The 20213-nt window shown below is 46.2% G+C and overlaps 1 protein-coding gene across 2 annotated transcripts in view; it reads left to right on the top strand.

Annotated features, from left to right (window-relative positions):
* ANTXR1 (ANTXR cell adhesion molecule 1) overlaps positions 1 to 20213 on the top strand; it is a 214224-nt gene that overhangs the window by 94303 nt on the left and 99708 nt on the right. The window contains exons 11-13 of one of the 2 annotated variants that reach the window (XM_008699952.1): positions 8598 to 8667; positions 9994 to 10072; positions 14485 to 16026. In XM_008699952.1, coding sequence (XP_008698174.1) covers positions 8598 to 8667; positions 9994 to 10072; positions 14485 to 14502 — 167 coding nt within the window. In that variant the 3' untranslated portion in view covers positions 14503 to 16026. Of the gene's footprint in view, positions 1 to 8597; positions 8668 to 9993; positions 10073 to 14484; positions 16027 to 20213 lie in introns of those variants that run through there. The other variant, XM_040623392.1, reaches the window with a different exon arrangement.

Here is a 20213-nt window from a genome sequence, read left to right as displayed (position 1 = left end):
CATCCTGATTGTGTGGAAGGCTCTAGCCATTTTGGTAGGCTTGCCCCTCCATCCCAGTTCCAAAGGTAAAAACCCTCCCAAACCTAATTGTGCACAGCTGCAAGAGTTTGTGTGTCAGGAGACACATAGCTTGCGCATGAATCCGCAATTGTCTTCAACCAAGTAAAAACAAAGCTTTAAAAAATATATTTATTCTTAGTAGATTACAGCTGTCTTGAGTGCGCCACTTACTCTGACCTCAATTTTTAAAGGCTGATGCTTTGCTTAGAAGATAATTTGTAAGTTTTATAAATGTCAACTAGTCAAGAATTTTTTTGGTGTAGATTTATTGAGAGGAGAAAATATTTTGCAAGAGTCCTGGGCCCCATTACCTTCATTTAGTTTTCCTGCAAAAAGGAAGAAAACCACCCCTATTACCTTCAGATAAAGATGAATGCCGACTACCAAGACATTATGTGCAGTATGATTCCAACTATATAACAAATAATATGCATAGAAAAAATTCTGAAATAATGTTCCCCAAAGCATTAACAGTGTTTATCACTGGAAGTTAGGATTACCAAGGATTTTCATTTCTTCTTTTTATATACTTCTCTATCTCAGACTTGTCACTTATTTCTCACATTCACTTTTCTGAATCTTATATTGCTAAACGTGTATTGCTTTTATAACTAATAAAAGTAACAGAAAATATGAGCAGAAAATCATTTCATCCTGAGAAATCAAACTAATTGTGCTGAGGACCCATTCCAGAAGCCGGAGAGCCTAGAACCACAGAGGTCACACCGTGTGTGGGACTGGGGAATGTATAAGCCCACAAAAGACAATCCAAGACCAGCAAGGCTGCTGGATCCCATCCCTGCACTCCTCTGGGAATGCACTCGTGGTCCCTTGTTTTTTCCTTCCTCTCCTGGGGCGCTGATGGCATCTTGATCCTCGTGTGCACAGTGGCCAGGATAGCCCACTTCATTTTCTTCTAAGACAGCGCTCAGCCTGCGCCTTATGTGGCCATTAATAGGGAAGGTGTTCTGACTCTACAGCCTTCCCGCCCCCATCAGCTCAGAACCTTGGCAGCAATCTAAGTCCCACTTCCGGAATGCCCCATTTAGTTATAAAGCTCCACCAAGCAGAGTGGCTCAGGTGCTATGCCACCCCCCACCAGGAAAATCTGTACGCATGAAAGCCTGCATAGAGGCACTCTTCCTTACTCCAACCAGGGGTCTTGCAGTGAACCTCAAGCTGTTCCTCCTTCCTCTAACCATCACTTAATAACACCTCTGAACGTTTCTGAACATTCTACCAATACCTGGGGGCTGTGGACCACCCAGTAATATCTAAAGGACCCTCTACAATGGGCAAAAAATATATATAAAGCCATGATAGACATTATACCAGGATTTCTTACCTCGATACTATCGACATTTGGGGCCAGATAATTCTTTGTTGAGGGGGAGAAGGATGCCCTGTGCTGTGTAAGGCATTTAGCACCACCTCTGGTCTCTACTCACTAAATGTCGGTAGTACTTCTCTCTCAGTATGACAACCAGAACTGTCTCAGACATTGCCACTTGTCCCGTGAGGGACAAAATCACTGCATCGGAGAACCACGGCACCCTACACTTGTCCACAGGTCCTATTTGGACAGCTGACTCTCTTCTTGTCATGCCTGTACCATCTAGCCCTGACAAGAACCTGGTAGGTAAGTTTGCATACATGTTCACATCTTGTGTTTTTCAGGTGCCTCAGAGACAATGAGCCTAGCAGTACCCCGCTTTAGTAATAATAGTTGACAAGTCAAGTGCTTATGAAGTGCTGAACGCTTAATCCTATCATCTCATTAAAATTTACATCAACTTATGAAATGAGTATGATTCGCATCTGATAGGCGAGATCTCTGGGTTGCAGATAGGGTGACATAGCCAGTGGGTGACAGAGCTGTGATGGGACTCCAGTCCAGGCTCTTAATGAGCTCATTGTTTCTCCATCTTGGTCCAATCTGCCCCCAGAGAACAGGAAGGGAAACCAAAAGACTTATCCTGGATACCTGGAACCCGCAGGAACTGGTAAAATAGTTATGTAGAGGCCCAGGGAACTTACCTAGAACTTGTTGGCCAGGTTCCTTGCCCGATCTCATAGTTAACGAGCCAGTGAGGGCTTCCAAGGTGACCTTGCAACAATTCCAGGCCAGGGAAGGGGTGGGTGGATGTGGGTCCTGCCTAAGGAGAAGGATGATGCTCAGCCGGGCTCTGCAACATTAAAGGCACCCCTCTGGCTTCAGCCGGCCGTGAGAGGACAGCACGGTGGCTGCGCTGAGTTCTGAGGATTATCCCCAACGCGGCCCCACCCACCTGGCTTCGCTACCGTCTCTTCCCATTCTGTTTTGACTCTTGCTTCTCGTTGCTCTGACCTCAGAACCACTATTCAGCCTTTCCAAGTAGAAGCCATTCTCTCCACTTACAGATTCTTGACTTTGTCCCCTAGAATTTAACGTCTTCTGTCAAGAAAATCCATAGGCTTGTGATCTCACCCGTTTATGAAAACCTCCCCACCCAGGGCCTGACGCATTGTACATGCCCAATGAATATTCATTTCCTTGCACTCTAAGCAATGGGCTCCATTTAGCTTTGCAGTAGGATCCCCATGTGTATGAATTATCATTGCAGGAGCCCCAGGAGGGCAATCAGCTACCTCCTTTCTGGCTGGGGCTCCAGAAAGCTCAACCCAGATGCTTTGAATTTCACTAACCTGGCGTCCTGCCGAATATCATTTTATTTCAGGTTTTTGCACAATATTTTAAAAGCCTAACCTTTTAAAAAGCTGGTTACTTTTGAAGTCAGTGAGAAGATAGAAACATCCAGCCTAACTCTAGCCTCTCTGTTCTCCCTTCATTCAGACACATTCCCAAACCAGCTGATAATTTGGTGCTGAACAGTTAGGCTTGGCTCAGGGATGCCCTGAAAATGCTCCCTAGACCCAGCAGAGGTTGGGAGAAAGAGCAGGGTGAGCTCATTTAGTCCCTAACCCTCACTATTTTGTCACAGTAGGAATGTAAACTCTACTTTGGAGCTTACATCAGCTTTTGGAGGGTTCCAACAAGCTCCCCCAGATAAGACTAAAGGTTTCGCTTGTCCTTTTGACCAGAAATAAATATTTACATCAAGAAAAGATTGCCAAGGCTTGAAAAATATTTGAATTATTTAATCAGCCCTATAAAAGGATTCACTGTGATTGGTGTTTGAATTAGCTCATGAATTTTAATCCTGGTTTTATCCCAAATCCATTAGAAGTCACCAACTGCAGGGACGAATTCTGGGAATTTCTTCAATAGTCTGAAAAGAATTACATTGATCCAAGGTCAAAACCTGGGAATGTACATATTTGAGTGTATGGTTTTGGAACGTGGGTTCGTTACAGTAGATCACTGTCTCTCAAAGAGAGACCTTACCACAGAGCTTTTCAATCCTGGTCCACTCGCATAGGAGACATTGTTCTCCAACCCTGCCCACAGAGCATCTCAACTGCTTGCCTCCAAAGTGGCCGGGTATAAAAAGACTCGGCTCCTGGTGGACGTCAGGCTGTATCACAAAATCAGCTGTGAGAGTATGACAATGTGAAATGGCTACCTAGTTTAAGTCAACGTAATAGTTTAAATTACATCTGTAAAAAAAAAGCTAGCTGTGTTGGGGCGCCTGGGTGGCTCAGTCGTTAAGTGTCTGCCTTCGGCTCAGGGCGTGATCCCAGCGTTCTGGGATCGAGCCCCACATCAGGCTCCTCTGCTGGGAGCCTGCTTCTTCCTCTCCCACTCCCCCTGCTTGTGTTCCCTCTCTCGCTGGCTGTCTCTATCTCTGTCAAATAAATAAATAAAATCTTAAAAAAAAAAAAAAAAAAGCTAGCTGTGTTGACCTTGGGCAAATCATTGCAACAAAACCTGGGTTTGAATTTCAACTGTGCGTTTACTAGTAGGGCCACGCTAATTCAATTAACGGACCCCCCTGAGCCACAATTTCCCAAATTGTAAATCATAAATAATAGTGATGTCAAATGAGACCCTGGGTATAGAGCGTTAGACAAAATCAGCATGAACAAATAGACTGAGCTGTGTATATGGATACAGACGTATGTGAGAATACAGACATATGTGTGGGTACTCGGCCCCGCTCTGTGCACCCCATCCTCAGGGGTGCCCAGTTCGCAAGCCTAGGGTGTTTGGCAGTTTGGTGTCATGACACTCATTGGCCCCCAAATCCTGATTTAAATCAAGCTTCTGTTCGATTATCAGACTCTTGTAGACAAATGTTTTAGACTAACCTGTGTCGAGTGTATGCACCGAATTCTGAAATAGCTTTGGTAAAAGGCAAGGCAATTTATATTTACAGATCATCTAAAAATTCCCTTAACTTCTGGTTTCAAACTCTTGCCCCTCCCTAATCTTCTCCCCCTGTTGCCAACACGCCAAGTGCCGGTCTCCTCGCTCCTGGTCTCCGCCCCGCTGCCCACTCAGGGCTAACAAGCAGTGAAATGGCTGCCCAGTGACAGAGGACCTGGGACTCAGTCATCCCCGGAGTGGATTACGGGCCCACAAACATCCCAACACCGCTGGCGTTGGCAGAAGCGGCAGCAAGGTTGGCATGGCCCCGGAGCCAAACGTGGCTCAGCCAAGGGGGAAGGCTTTGTGCCCTGCTTCCCAAGAGGACGTTCCAGGAAGGAGTCAGATGATCTGAGTTATGGAAACCAAATGGCCCTCCTTTGTTTAGAGAGAGAGAGAGAGAGAGGAAAAAAAAAAGTCACTCATTTTTGTGGTAAAGTGAAAACAGTCTCCAAACCAAACAGTCCCTCTCGGAGCAGAAAATGCCAGCTCCCCAGAGCGGGCCCATGGCCCCAGAGGCCGATAAACTGATGGAAGGCGGGGTCAGTCCTGTGCTGCAGCCTCTGCAAAGCGTCCTCAGTCCTCCCAGTTAGTCTTCCTCTGCTTGCTACAGAAATATTCGGTCTGTCAGGCAGGATAGGAAAATGGAGGGAGGGGCAAGAGAAATTCTAAGTGACCTAGGCCAGTCTTGTCCCCTCACTCCTTTCCAGTTGGGCTGGAGGGCAGGGGAGGAGCTTTGCAGAGAAAGCCCTGGAAAGTGCGTGGGCGCTAACAGCCACGTGGGCACGCCGGGCCCTGGAGTCTCCCTTGTGTCCCTGCAGTGCACCCTCTCTGACTTGGATGCCCACCTCTACGTGACCAGCACTTCCCACAGCATGCAGCCCAGAGTCACGAGGCCTCCTGTGGCCAGTCTGTGGCTGCCTCGTGGCTCCGTGGGCTGGCTCCGTGGGCAGACATCTGCACTCCCAGGTATTGCTAGCGCATGTGCAGCGGGACAAGCCAGGGCCGAGAGAAAATATAGTTTCTAGTCAGCCACGCCCATCCTAAGTTTGGTTTATTCTCAAACACAAGCCTTTCCTGGAACGGAGAGGCTCTTGGCAAGGGGCGAATGATGGGGAATTCAGGTCTAGTCCTGGGCTTTGCCTCTGACTTGCTGTGCAACCGTGGGTCCCTGTCACCTCTCTGAGCCTCCATTTTGCATCTGGAAAATGAGCCCGGTGTCCTTGCCTTGCTTCATTCCACAGGGTCGCTGTGGAAGGAGGTAAAGCATGGCTCTTACCAAGAGCTGCAGCCAGACTGCCTGGGTGTGGAACCAAGCTCCCCTATGTGACGTTGGGCAAGTTTCTTCACCTCTCTGCATCTGTTCCTCACCTTTAAAATGAAGGAACAATAGCCTTCCCTGGTAGCCTTGCTAGCAGGTTCAATTTGATGATGTGTTTTATGTAAGGCACACGGAGAGCACCACCCCACAGCGTGCCCTGGGTGAGTGTCACTGGCATGAGCGTCACCATAGGCAGGGAAGTACCTCGAAAATAAAAATGCTCAGGTCAGGTGTTCTATGATCCACCAGTGTCATCATATAAGCTTCCTAGTTTCATTCAACACACCTCCACCATTCCAGCAATGTTCCATGATCTGCAAATGTGAATTCTGCATATGAGGAGGGACCTCCAATACTTCCTGTTGCTTTCAGGACAAATCTCCAAGCCCCACCATGGCCTACAAGGCCTCGGGCATCTGGTCCTGCTGCCTTTGCTAGCCTCATTTCCAGCCACTGTCTCACTCAAATTCACCAGCCTCGTTGGCCTTCCTTTAGCTCTCAAAGGCTCTGGGCTCCTTCCTGCCCCAGGATCTTTGCAGGGCCACCTGTCCCACTCTGTGTCCTCTTCACCTGACCACAAGTCTCAGCTTATATCACCTTTCCTCAGGGAAGCATTTCCTGACCTTCCTTCTCTTTCTTTCTTTGTGCTCACCACAATTGTAGTTAAATAGTAACTTGTGTCATGTTCAGCACGTCAGCTCCTTGAGCGAGGTGCTTTCGTGTGTTTTGTTCATTGCAAGGCCTAGCACAATGCCTGACACATGGAAGACATTCAAAAGGATGTATTTTTAATAAAAATGAAAGTGCTTGTGCTTAATAACTGTCTCCCCTGCAGCTCCTATAAAATCCATGAAAGCAGAGACCATGTTTCTGTTCTCAAAGCCTATGTCTCTAGCTCATAGAAGGCCTCTAATAAATATTTCTTGAGTGAATGAATGATGAACGAATGAATGACTTGGAATAACCTCCCTAACTTTTCACCACTCGAAGATCTCCCCAGCCATCAGAGAAGACTGTAATGGTCCATCATCCTCTTCCTTCTCCTTCCATGGAGACACGGTGCTTAGCACTCAGACATGTCCTCTAAGCCCCACCCCAGGTAGCTCTGCTCCTTCAGTCCAGGCACAGAGGGCACCAGACTTCCGAGTCCCCACTCAGCCAAATGTTTAGTGTCAGCCACAGTCCACTGCCATTAGAGATCAGTTTCATAACAAATGCCGATAGCACAATGCCATCCCTCAATTACACACGTACCTCTTCCTGTCTTCTGGGGCTGGCATTTGTGTTCACAGCTTGATTCAGGGGACTCATGTTCACCTTCATATCACCCGCAGTGCCGACTGCAATGCTTCGTACAGAGCACGCACCCTTAAATGTTGCTTCACGAAGGAACACTGTATACCGACTACAGTTAGTAACTTCTCAAACCTGGGACACATTGAGTTTTTAAGGAGCTCAAGATGGAAACTTTCTAAGCTTTCCCTGGTCACCCATTGAATAAGAGCAAGAACTTCCCACCTCCAGAGTCCCCCATTCTCACACCATCATTCATGGCTACATCTGCTGAAACTTCCAAAATTATCCTTCAAGTTTTTTTTTTTTTTTTCAAAAACCTCCAAAGTTCTTTTCCTAGCTAATAGACCTGTGTCCAAATTCCTAAGTTCTCACACAAAGAACTTAGACCAAACTTCTTCCTATACTGATCTTTTCGGATCCTACTTACCTCCTACCCTGGACTATATCTTCTGTTTGCTCTGCCATTCCTCCCGCCGGGAATGCCTCTTCCCAATCTCTCTGCCAAAGCACGTCTCAAGTTTCGTGTTCCCTGTCACCTCGCCACATCGCCTGCCTAAAGGGAGCTCTCTGTCTCCTGAAGCCAAGGGATATTTTGGCTTAGCTACTTCTTGTATGTCAGCAAGCTTTTTCTTTTTAAAAAAATTGAGATATAGTCGACAAAGAGCATTATATTAGTTTCAGATGTACGACATAGTGATTCAATATTTGTATAGAAGATAAAATGATCACTACAATAAATCTAGTTAACATCCATTACCAAACATAATTACCCATTCTTTTCTTGTGATGAGAACTTTTAAGACTTACTCTCTTAGCAACTTTCGAGTATGCAATGCAGTATTATTAGCTACGGTCACCACACTGTACATGACACCCTCATGACTTGTTTGATAACTGGGAGTTGGTGCCTTTTGACCACCTTCACCCATTTCACCCATCCCCCACCCCCGTCCCCTGGCAACCACCAATCTGTTCTCTGTATCTATGAATTCAGTTGTTTTCTTTTTTAGATTCCACATATAAGTGAGATCATACAATACTTATCTTTCTCTGTCTGACTTATTTCACTTAGCATAGTGTCCTCCAGGTCCATCCATGTTGTCACAAATGGCAAGACTTACTTAACTTGTGTGTATACACACACACACACACACACACACACATAGATATGCCACATTTTCTTTATCCACTCATCCACAAATGGACACTTAGGTTGCTCGCTCCATGTCTTGGCCATTATAAATAATCCTGCATCAACAAACTTTCTCCGTGAATGTGGCTTCTCTCTCGAACTGGACTCAGACCTGAAGCTCCCTGGGGACCAGTCTGATAACTTCTGGTTTCCCCTCAGTTATGCCTGGTCAATGGTAAGAGTTCAGCCTCTGTTCACCGATTGACTCAATTGGATGTATGAGGTCAGGGACTGGAATTCTAGCAGGAGAACCTTTAAGTTCATTCACTCGAGTGGATTTTATGGCTCAAGCCCAGTGTCTATTTCAGAGTTACTGCTTTTCTCATGTCTCCCAGGATTTGGTGGATGGTCTCTAGTAGTCACTGAACATGAAATTATAGAGTTGTTTCACTCTTCTTAATCCAGTCACTTCCTTTTTACAGATGAGAAGCCCTTCACTGTGGAAGATACTTACCTGCTGTGTCCAGCACCTATCTTAAAAGAAGTTGGCATGTAAGTTTCCACCAGCAGCTGAACCTCACAGCCAGGGAGGAGAGAGGAGGTAGAGGGGACAAGGGGACAAGAAAGAGTCTCTCTTCATTGTTGTCATGCAGCCTTGTCTAGACCTCTCCAGGTAACGATGATGGTACCAGTGCTTCCGGTGAGCAAGGCACCAGGACAGATGTCTTACAAAGGGTACCTTATTTTATCCTCCCAAGCTGCCAAAGAACCAGATGCTCACGTCATCCCAGTTTTACAGATGTGGAGTCTATGGCTGAGAGAACTTAAGTAGCTTGCCTAAGGTCACACTGCAGTAGTGGAAGGGTCTAGTTTCCAACAAAGGTATGTCTCACTTAATCACAGCTACATTTCCCGAGCTCACACTTCCAGAGCCCTCCCACACACAGTATCTCGCCCTGTCATCATAATTGCCCGGCTGGATGATTATCTCCTGCTTAGAGATAAAGAAACACAGAAAGGAGGTTCACAGGGGTTAAGAAGAGTGGGTTCAAGACCCCAGATTCAGACCTTCTGAGGCCAAGCTCAGTGCTCCTTCCTCTGCGCCCCTGCAGGGCACCGGGTATCTGTTGGGTGTTCATCAGAGAACACAAACTCACTTCTCTGTCAGCATGGCTGTGACAGGCTGAAGAGAGCATGGTGGCTTGGAGGAAAAAATACTCAACATGTTCATCCAACTTCTGCTTTCAATCATTTGTTCTCATTGTAAAGCCTCCAAGTCTGGTTGCCTAACACTGGCCTTTAAGTCCACTGATTCCACAAACTAACCCTGTGTCTACACCACCAAAGACAAGCAACACATAAGCTCAGGTTTCCGTGCATCTCACAGAGATGGAAGGAGGGTAGGTCAGTCGTCCACTGCTGTACCTCCGTGACTTTGCCGGGACGGCAGCAAACCCCTCATCAGAATCAGTCACTGAGAGCCCCGGTAACGACAACAGAACATTAGGCTTAGAGCCTGACAACTTTATGCCCACAGACTCGAGCCACGTTTTGCGAATACTTCTTCCTATGACAATGTGACCGGTAAATTAAATGGTAGCAGGCTTTGCCCGTTCAATGCAATTCGCTGCCACGTACGAAGGGCTAAACGCAATGCCTTGATACACCAGCCAAGGGTATCCCGACCTCTCTCTAGAATGTTAGAGCATGCGGAGGAGCCCTAGAGGCCATCCTCCACATTTTACTCAGGCCCCCAGGGAAGAGACCACAGTCCCCGGGGCAGTTAGGAGCAGAGCCTCGGGGGACCTAAGCATCGGCTCGCGGCCCACTGTTCCTTGCGCACCATGCTGAGTGTCTCTGGCTCCCTTGTCATTGCAGGAAAGCTGCGCTTCAGGTCAGCATGAACGATGGCCTCTCTTTCATCTCCAGTTCTGTCATCATCACCACCACACGCTGTGTAAGTCATCGCCTTCCCTTTCCTGAAGGCTCTATTATCATTCTCAATTCCCTGGAAGTTTCTGGTTCTGCATTCTGTTCACAGAGCTTTGATCCCAGCCCCGCAGCGCCGGCTGTAGGCTGGATCAGGGGCGTGCTGGACCCCAGAGGGTATCAGGAAGGCCGGTGTTGGGTTTCTCCAGGTTCCCCACTTCCGTGACTGAGGGGGACACCTGAATGTACCGGCGTGTCCAGATGGTAAGACAGGGCCAGGGTCTGTGCGGTAGTGAGGGTGGATATCCGGAGGGACTGGGCCTAGGAAGAAATGTGCAGAAAGAAATTGGACGGCACACACAGAGAGCACATCTTAGGGATTTTTCCTGAAGGCAAGCAGGGCAATGGGGCAGTAACTAAAGGCTGATGTGGAATATAAGGAGAGTCATATTTAGAAAGGGAGAAATTGAGGCTTGTTTATATGACTGTGGAAATAATCCAGGAGAAAAGGGAAAATTGGTGAAGCAGGGTAGGGTTGGGGGGAGCCATGTCATAAGGGACCGTGAGATTGTATCCCACCAGCTCCTCAGACACCCCTCTCTGGGTCCTTAATAGCAGGTGGTTTTTATTTCTGGTTACACATAAAATCACCTGGTTGACTTTTTGAAAAATTACGATGCCCAGGCCTCGTGCCAGATCAACTGAAGCAAAGCCAGGAATGGGCCCTAGCTTTGGTGGCTCCAGGGCCTCCTAGGGAGGTTCTCAGGTGCGGCTATGGCGGCAGGCCTTCGGCCAGTGTAGTTGCTCCCTCCTGCTGGCAGGATCTCAGAGCTCAGCTCCTCAGAGGGCTGCCAGGGCTTAGTGGCTGTTCTACAGCCCTCAGCCCCTAACGTGAGCAGTTCCAAATTAACCTTTGTCTGAATAGTCAGGTGTTGTAACCAAATGCATTTTTTCCATTGGATCATTCTAAAGGCTAATGTGTTTGGCCTAATGGTCCGCTTGGATGGATACCATGGTCATGTTCTGCCTGGGCTTTGGAGGACATGTTGTTAGAGCCCCTCGGTAACGGGAGCTTGTATCCCTAGCACTGTCACAGGTGGACAAGAGATAGCAGGCATACCCTGAAGTCAGCCAAGGTCAAAATGAGTCATCTCATAAATGAGCAGGAGGTCCAGCCTCGTGGCGGACAGTTTTCCCTCTCAACTTGCCCCCTTGCACGACCACCCCTCCCCCCACGTTTCCATTCTGTGTTAGGAACAAACCGGTTTTCTTGAAAGCAGGGTAAGCCAGTGCAATGAGTATAGACAAGGGAAAAGTTTTACTTGACCAAAGTTAAGAAAGTACGGTTGTCACAGAGAAGTGTCACCACTGAGAAAGCCCGTGTCTCAGGCACCCCTCAGGGGAACATCAAATCTGGAGACCAAATACGAAAACCTTTTGGAGAAACAGTGAAATTTCTTTAAGTGGACCCTGCCTGATTCTTTTAGAAATTGACCCTTCTGGAACTTGCCAACCTGCAGGAAATGATTAAAATACCCCAAACCTAACAACTCCATTCCAGATTCCTCCCTGCTTTTGAGCGATCCAGCAGTTTGGGCCTGTATTTCTCATTATGTCTGACCGTACCACAGAGAAACAGCCATGCCCTTGAGGCCACAAGGGCATGGGGAGGAGGAAGGGAAACATCTCACCACCAAACTTGTGGTATGGTAGCTACAGGACTAGGACTATGGGTAAGTCCTGGGTCCATAAGCCAAGAAGAAAGTGTGTCCTTACTGTTGTACTGCAGAATGAAAAGAGCTTAGAGCAAAGTTCCCTCTCTATCTTTCCAACTCACTCCGGCCTCCATTCACATCTCATATCTCCCTTACCTGAGTGCCCATCGCTAAGTTTTCTGCTCACTTGACCCTTGATAAACGGCCCTTTACATCTTCTGCTTTATTGCCCTTTTCACTTGAGAATGCCGTATGTCTACAACAAAATTATGAATACCCTAAGATCTGAGATCCATGACCATTCATTCATTTATTCAGCAAATAGCCATTGATCACGTATAATGTGCCAGGCACTGTCCTGGGTCCCTGGGATACATTAGGGAACATTACAGACAAAGCTCTCTGTCTCGTGGGGAGGGGGAGAGAGAGAGAAAGCAGACAAGAAACAAGAAACATAACAAATGAATTACATACTATGTCAAAAGATAATATATGCTACGAAAAAAATAGAGCCGGGTAAGATGACTTGAGTGAGTGTAATATAAACAGATACAAGGTGACATTTAAGTAGAGACTTTTAAAGTTAGCTGTGAGGCTACTGGGAGAAGAGCATAGCAACCAGAGGGCCCCAGGACTTAGACCTCAAAACCAGAGACACTCAGTGTGTTCCAGGAAGAGCAGGAAGGCTGGTGGTCTGTTGCTGGAGGAGAGCCAGAGGCGAGCGGGGGATGGTGAGGTCATGGGGATGGAGAGCGGAGGGTCTTGTGAGAACTTTGGCTTTGGCACAGCGGAGCAACGTGAGCTGACTTAGATTTGAGAGATCACTCTGGCTGCTGGAACAGCCCGTGGGAAGCCAGGGATGGAAGGACTGTGACTGGTTAGGAGGGTTATGGCAATATTTCAGGCAAAAGATGATGATGGCTTGACTCAGCAGGGAGCAATGGAGATGAGAGAAGTCACCAGAGTTGGATTTGCCATGAAGGCAAATCTGATGGATTTCCCGAAGCATTGGATGTAGGGGTTGAGAGGAGAAGCATCCAGCGTGGTCACACAGGCTTCGGCCTAAGTACTGAAAGAATGGAGTTGCCCTCAATGGACAGGGGGAAGACTGAAGGAGCACATGTGGGTGGAGAGGGAAAATCAGGAGGTCACACTGGTTGTGTGGCCTTGACCAACGTATTTAGCCCCTTGGTGTATCAATTTCCTAATCTGTAAAATTAGAATAATAATACTTTATCCCTCTCCACTGCACTGTGAATATTAAATGGAATGATAGAGGTAAGTGCTTGGTAGAAGGCCTGATAGGGAGTAAGTGCTTAATAAACATTAGCTGCTATCATAGTAGAAACTTACTCAAAATTATTGGACTAACTGGAAATCCTTTCCAGAGAGTTGGTTCCTGCTTCAGAGGTCTGTTATAATAAAAGGAGTCTTCTGAGATAAGATGGATCCCTAGGGGTCCATGTCCGTCACTCAGCCAAGCGCAGGTGATTGGAAGGAGGCAGACGAGATAGTCAAAATCAACTAGAGAAAAAAATGGGTCTATAGTCAAACATAAAATCCCAATCCCCAGCAGGACCCTCCACAGAAGCTCCAATTTAAAAGACTGGGGCCGTCCCTGGACAAAATAGAGATGCAGGTGGAATGTGTGGCCATCCAGATTATGAAGTAAGGTCTTGGACTTGCTTTTGTTTCTTCGGCAGCTGGTTTGGAGGACAAGGTTTTTAGATCAGAAGTGATCCCCTGGGTCTGAGTAAAGGGTTAGTCTTGTCGATGCCAGTCACAGCCTGCCCCGTCCATCACCTGGAACCAAAAATAATTTTAAAATATGTAGTTGAGACTTTCCTTTCCTCGCTTTATTTGGTGCCCATTTGGACAACCATGTCATAGTTTTCAAGATCCATGATGAATAGCTGTTGTCCCTGCCAGGAGCAGAAATTCCATGAAGTTTTACAGGAAAGAGTTTTTTCCATCCAAGAGCTAAAAGATTCCTATACAAATGGTAAACTTTGTGGAGCTCCAGGATTCCAGAAAATGGCCAAACATCCAAAGTCCTCTTTCCCCAGCATATGTAAATATGTCCCGTCTCTACAGTCTCAACAGGCCTCCCTTTTCTTCGCCAGCCTCTAGCCATAGGGGGGGAAATCACTACTATGGTGCTGCCTTAGGAGAAATACTTAAAAGAAGTTTGTCTTTTTGAAAGCAAAGCAAGCAGATATTAGCACCTTAAAGAATTTTTCACGAAAGATTGTCTTTTTTTAGATAAATGCCTTCAAATTTTATAATTTCCCAACCAAAATGTATAAAAATCAGAGAATCGCTCAACAAGTATTTCTTGAACTCCTACTGTGTCATCAGTGTTCCATTTACATTTTACAAAGTTGTTACCCAGAAGGAGCTGAAAATCCACTTGGAGAAAGGAACTCAACAAACATATAAAGGACTATGTAAATAAAGAACCAGGTGGCGGGAGCCAGGTGTAACTGCTCTAGGATTTCAGAATGGGGAAGGAGTGAATCCAGGAAGAGACACGAGAGCTTCGTGGAGGAGACAACCCAAGTGGGGATTTGAAAAATGACAATTTCAGGTGAAGAGGCGGGAAGAGGCTGTCCACTAAAGAGAAACCAACCTGGGTAAGGACTAGATATGCCTGAGAGCACAGCTTGTTCATGGTCCGTCCCGGGAACCATAACTCTTTTTTTCTTTTCCTCTCATTTTGTTTCAGTTTCTGGTACCTTCTTAATTTGGGGCCACTTCTCAAGTTGGGAACTACTCTCCGAGGATGTACACTCTATGCCCTCAATCACCCCATATGTAGCAAGGCGCAGCAGATGCCCTTCCCTATGAACCATGATCAGGATTTGACTGATATTGGTTTCCAGTGTATTAGAGAATCGCCATCTTTGAAAAAAAAGAAAGAGACCTAAAGTTTGACATAAGGTTCTGAACTCAACACTGAATCAGTGGAGAACCCTGTCTTTCCCCCTCCTACTTTATATGAAAAACAGCCTGGCTACAAGTGGCAGCAAGGCTGAGCAAATTTGAGAGGACCCATGTCAAGTCACTGTTCAAAGAAATTCTCTTTGAATGAAAATTAAAATGCAACAAACTCAGCCCTGAGGCATCAAAACCAGAACAACGGCTGTATAATTGTAGCACGATGGAGGAACTGAGAGTACAGGACATGAGGTCAAAGCCCTAATTTCAGCTCTTAGCCCCTCCACTTTGTAGGCTGATCTTGGCCGCATTCCCCCGAGCCCGTCTCTGAGCCTGTCTTGCATGGTTGTTGCAAAGATTAAAGGCAAAGTATGCAAGGGACACGGGGTACCTGGTGGGCTGTCAAAGAACCACATCTGCTTACCAGTTTATTGACATTCGTTTTCCTTGCCAAGTAGAAGTCCAACGACCTGTCTCATTAAAAGATTCGCTGCTCGTGCCCTACAGAATATGAACAGGCAATGTTTCCCTGATTACGAGTTAGGATTCCTTTTGAGTCCATGATAAGCTTGTATTCTAGGAAGAGGCTGGGGAAAACTCTGACGATGTTCTTTAGGATAATGAGGGGAAACCCCAGTAAATTCGGTCTGGTAGAAAGTCAAATAGGATTAGACAGCAGTTTCTTCACTATTTTTGAAAAAAGGAATTTCTTAAGAAATGAATCAAGGAAACAGGAACATTTGGGGGATACTTAAACTATTTCAAAGAATGAATTAAAACAAGTATTTACTAAAGTTTATGCATTATTACCACCTAAACCTTCCTATTATTATTTAAAATGTTCTATCACGTTGAGCACATCTGGAGGCATTTTAGCAGAGGAGGTCCCATTTCATGCAGAAGAGAAATGAACCTTCAGGAGGGGAGTTCACAACAGACTGGACTGTCCCGTGTCCCCTGAAGTAGCCACAACTGGCCGTGGTTTGGGAGTGTGGGGGTTGAACCTGCTGTTATGGGCATGAACGTGGTGTTAACTTACTTCCCAAGGATTTTTTAAAACCATTTTATCCTTCAGATGTTCATGATTTCAGACTGTTCTGTTCTGAACGGTGGTATTTTTATACTGATATGTGTTTGAAAGAGAGAAACAGAGACACCAACAATGCACAGGAGAGCCCCCACCCATGACAAGGAATTATCTAGTCCAAAATGTCAGTCATACCAGTTTGAGAAACTCTGAAGATTCAGAATTTCTTGGACAGAGCCCGGGAGTCTGCAGTCTAATAAGCTTGCCAGGTAAATCCTCAACACATTATGCTTACCTGATCCTAACTGTCCTCCAAAGCTTCCCCAAAAATCATTAAAATCTATTTAAGAAAAATGATTTATTCTTTTTTTTTTAATTTATTTATTTGACAGTGATAGAGACAGCCAGTGAAAGAGGGAACACAAGCAGGGGGAGTGGGAGAGGAAGAAGCAGGCTCCCAGGGGAGGAGCCTGATGCAGGGCTCGATCCCAGGACCCCGGGATCACGCCCTGAGTGGAAGGCAGACGCTTAACAACTGAGCCACCCAGGCACCCCAAAATGATTTATTCTCTTGATTCACTCCCAATCTCATTGATTTAAGAATCCCAAGATTTTAAAATCAGACCGTCTCTTTTATGTTCCTTCTTTTGGACAGTATTTTCTGGTATAAAAATAGGAATTTGCCGAAAATAATTTTAGCCCAATGTGACGAGTCTAGGGAATCTTCTCCCTTTTGTGTTGCCAGGCAAAGACTATAAAACTCTCTCTCCAAATGCCCCTTCTTCACGTTCCAAGTATTCCCTTTGCTTCTGCCTCTCACTGTAAGGCTTAGTGAGCCATAGACTTGCCGCTCCTTGTTTCAGGCAGAGAGAGCCCAGTTAACATCAGTATTGTTTTTGACGCTTTATGGCTGCCAATGTCTCACAAAAGAGTGGGCCTCCAGCTACCATACAGAGATAGGTTATACGTCGGACACAATCGGAGGCTTGAAGTAAAAAACAACAACACAGATACTGAAAAGAAAATTTGCCTCCCACGCACAGTGAAGCACAGGTGCTTCTTGAGGAAAGACCAAAGATTGTGTCTTGTCCACCATTGCATCCCAGCACCTGGCACAATGCCTGCACGTAGCAGTCAGCAGATAGTTGGTAACTGAATGAATGAATGAATGAATGAATGAATGAATGAAGTCAGTTGGGTCATACTGAGATCACGATGGCACCTGCTGGTAGGAAAGAAAGGAAGCCAGAATACAGCAGGATTAGAACAGGGGCCACTGAGCTGGATAGCCCTCCAAAGAGGATGGCCAGCGACCCAATGTACACATCCAAGGAGCATGGGGAGCTTGGGCATGGTTTAAGAGGGCCAAATTTGCCAGCTGAGAAACTACAACCACTGATCCCAGACAGGGCAATAGTCAAAGACTTCCTCAGAACAGCACCAGCTCCACTAGGAGCAGACTCTTGCCAGGGGTGCAGACCCAGAGAAGGGATCTAGAAATAGCCCATCCAGCTGGATCGAGATTCAGGGCAGGCCACCAGTCCACGAGGGTCCACAGCACAAGGCTGTGAGGCAGAACCATAGTGACTGCTGGGGAATCTAGTAACTGTACTGGCTAAGCCCGAAGAACACAAAGATGTAAGACATGGGGAACAGACAGGTCTGGAAGGAATTGCAATTTCATGTGATAAGTTCTTTACTAGAGAATTGAACAATGCCTTATGAGAGCATGAAGTAGAGTTTCTGGGAAACCCGAGAGCGGAAGAGACGATACATGAACTCGGTTAGGAAGAAAGACTGGCATTTGCTAAGGGTATGGCCTGGGTAAAGGCCTGTTTGGGGCCACTGTGGCTGTGATTTGTTGGGATGGGGTATTAGGAGAACAGGTCAGAGACAAAACAACTGGGACCAATTGGAAAGGCCTTCCCTATCTGCCCCAGTTTGGAGTTTCTTTAATGGAGTTTCTTTAATGTAAACATCATACATGATGCAGTTTTCATGTTAACTTCCAATCTTTCCTCATTCAAGAAATAAGCTCCTTTTATCTTCAGGAAAAAAGAAAAGAACCTAAGTAACTGCAGAAAAGTCGTGACTTGGGGAGCATTGGCGTGGCCTGAGCTCACACTGGAATACCAGAAACTTAGGTTGTGGCGGCTCAGCCAGTCTGGATGCTGCCAGCCACGATGGAGGGTGCACTGGCCAGGGCTGGCTCCGAAGGGGGTGTGCTGGCACTCACAGACGGAGGCTGCGGTGGCTTTACCCAGGAGAGGCTACAGAGAGGGGGTAAGGACCACCTCCCAGAAGTGCCTTCAGAGTTCTGTCCTACACTCCTTCCCAGGTTCACTTTGTAAATCAGTTCAATTCTGTTACTAATTTCTTTGAAGTAACTTGGGAAGATGCGAATCCAGCCTGGTTTTGTAGTCATCAGGCTATCTAGATAAACAGACCGTTGGCATGGCTGCCCTTGCCAAAACTGCTTGAATTTCACCAGCCTGGTAGGGAATGGGTCCAGTAGCCTGTGCCGAGTGGCAATTTCACCTTCCAGAATAATAAAATATTATTGCATACTCTTCAGAAAAACGTAGAAACCAGAGAAGACGTTTTTCTTCTATTTCTTTTCCAAGGTCAACAAAACAGTCCATAAATCAAAATAGGTAGCTATCTTTGGGACAGACACTTCATACCAACAGCTGTAAGCACGTGCATCTCTTCAGTAAGGAGAGATGTACAGGAAGGAGGTTGTTGGCGGAAACTGGGGCCAAATATCAGGATAAATGTGTATTAAAACAGTACTATAGGCAAAATGGTAAGGGCTCAAAGAAGAACCTCCATGCCCCCCAGAACCCACAACATAGGTGCCAAGATATAATGTACACTCCAAGAGGTATCTATTTTACCCTTTGGGGTACAAAAGACAAATATCCCACAGGCACCCAGAAATTCCTCCATCAGTTCCAAAAACTCATGAACTTCACACGGGCCTTTGGATAAGTCACCGGACACCATCAGTACACACTTGGAGGAGTGTCTACTTACTGGACCTAGTGGATTTGCCCCACTTGCCCAAGAAGGTGTTCCCCACCTTTCTGCAAGAGAGAGCTGGACAAATCATTCTAGAAATTCAGGGAGAACAAGTAGGCAGCTCATGATTTACTCAGCCCCAAACCTCTATCCCATGAGTGTCCTTTTCCCAACAAGACCTTCCCTGAACGGTTTCTCAATTCTAAGAAATGGCCCCTGGAGAAGACAAGTCCTTTCCAAACATCCAGTCGAGGAGGGCGGGACCAGGACCCACACTCTGACTTTACCCTATAGCTTTCTTCATCCTAACATTGTTCCACTTCCTGTCCAATTCACTCCCACACCCACCTCTCTCCTTGTTCATTTAGCCGTCGTCTGTTCACATTGCCTAGAAGAATAAGAGGAGATGGGACTGGAGGGGAAATAGGAGACTGACCTTGAAGAAGGTTTAAATGACAGAAGGTGGAGTTTGGACGATGGGAAGTCATTCAAAAGAAGTGCAAAGCATTATTTTAGGAAGATGAATCCATCATTTACATGTTCCAAGTTTATTAACAAAATAACATTAATTTGGATGCCATCGATTTATAAATTTGTTCAATTGGAAAGGAAATAGGCTCCAGTTTACCTTTACCCTATCTGAAGGGAACTTTGTACTAGAACTGGCCAACCCCCAGCCCGGGGCCTACAAGTGACTCATTAGCATTTCGTACTCAGCCCTGAAAAAGGATGGCCTTTACTTTATTATTGCTGTACTTATAAGTACTATGTCCTTTGAAAGATGTGGCTTAACAAGACACAGGGGGAAGATGAGTTGGAGAAGAAAAGTGGGAATAAACAAGGGCTCTGGAATCAGAAAATTATGGTGGCTGAAATCCTGGTCCTTAAAGAGCCGGCTTGGTACACAGTAGATATACCCAGAGTTAGTTTCCTCACCCTGATGCTGTAAGCTCTGTAAGAATCAGCACAGTGGTGTGGTTTCCGAAGAGGCTGTGACTTATGAACTAACAGAAGTATTATGTCTGTGTCTAAAGAAGTGACAGAATCTCTGAACTTGGTGGAGGTAAAATCTCATCCGAGTATTGTATGAAATACCAAGATGCTTCAAGGGAGAGCCTAGAGAAACTGAATATGTGAAAAGCATTGCCAGATATGGTAGGTTACATAGAATATTCTATGGAATTGGGACTCGGCCTGAAGACAAAGGAGGACCTGATGGATGTTTTTAGTATTTGGAGGGCTGTCCTGAGACAGGAGTGTCTGCTTTTATTGTATGGGTCCAAGGAGTAGGGTAGGCTGATAAACAGTTTGTGGCTCAGTTTTTAAAATGGTCTATGTAATTGGCTGCTCCAGGGGGCAGTGAGCTCCCTGTTAGGGTTGTATTCAAGCACAGGCAGCTTGACAAGTTGGCAGAATTATGTAAATGCCATTCATTCCTCAGACAGGCAGCTGGACTTAGCTTTCAGACT

This window comes from Ursus maritimus, unplaced genomic scaffold, assembly GCF_017311325.1.
Source record: "Ursus maritimus isolate PB19 unplaced genomic scaffold, ASM1731132v1 scaffold_6, whole genome shotgun sequence".
Lineage (NCBI taxonomy): Eukaryota > Metazoa > Chordata > Mammalia > Carnivora > Ursidae > Ursus > Ursus maritimus.
The sequence above is the reverse complement of the archived record's forward strand: the minus strand, read 5'-3'. Positions and strand labels throughout refer to the sequence as shown.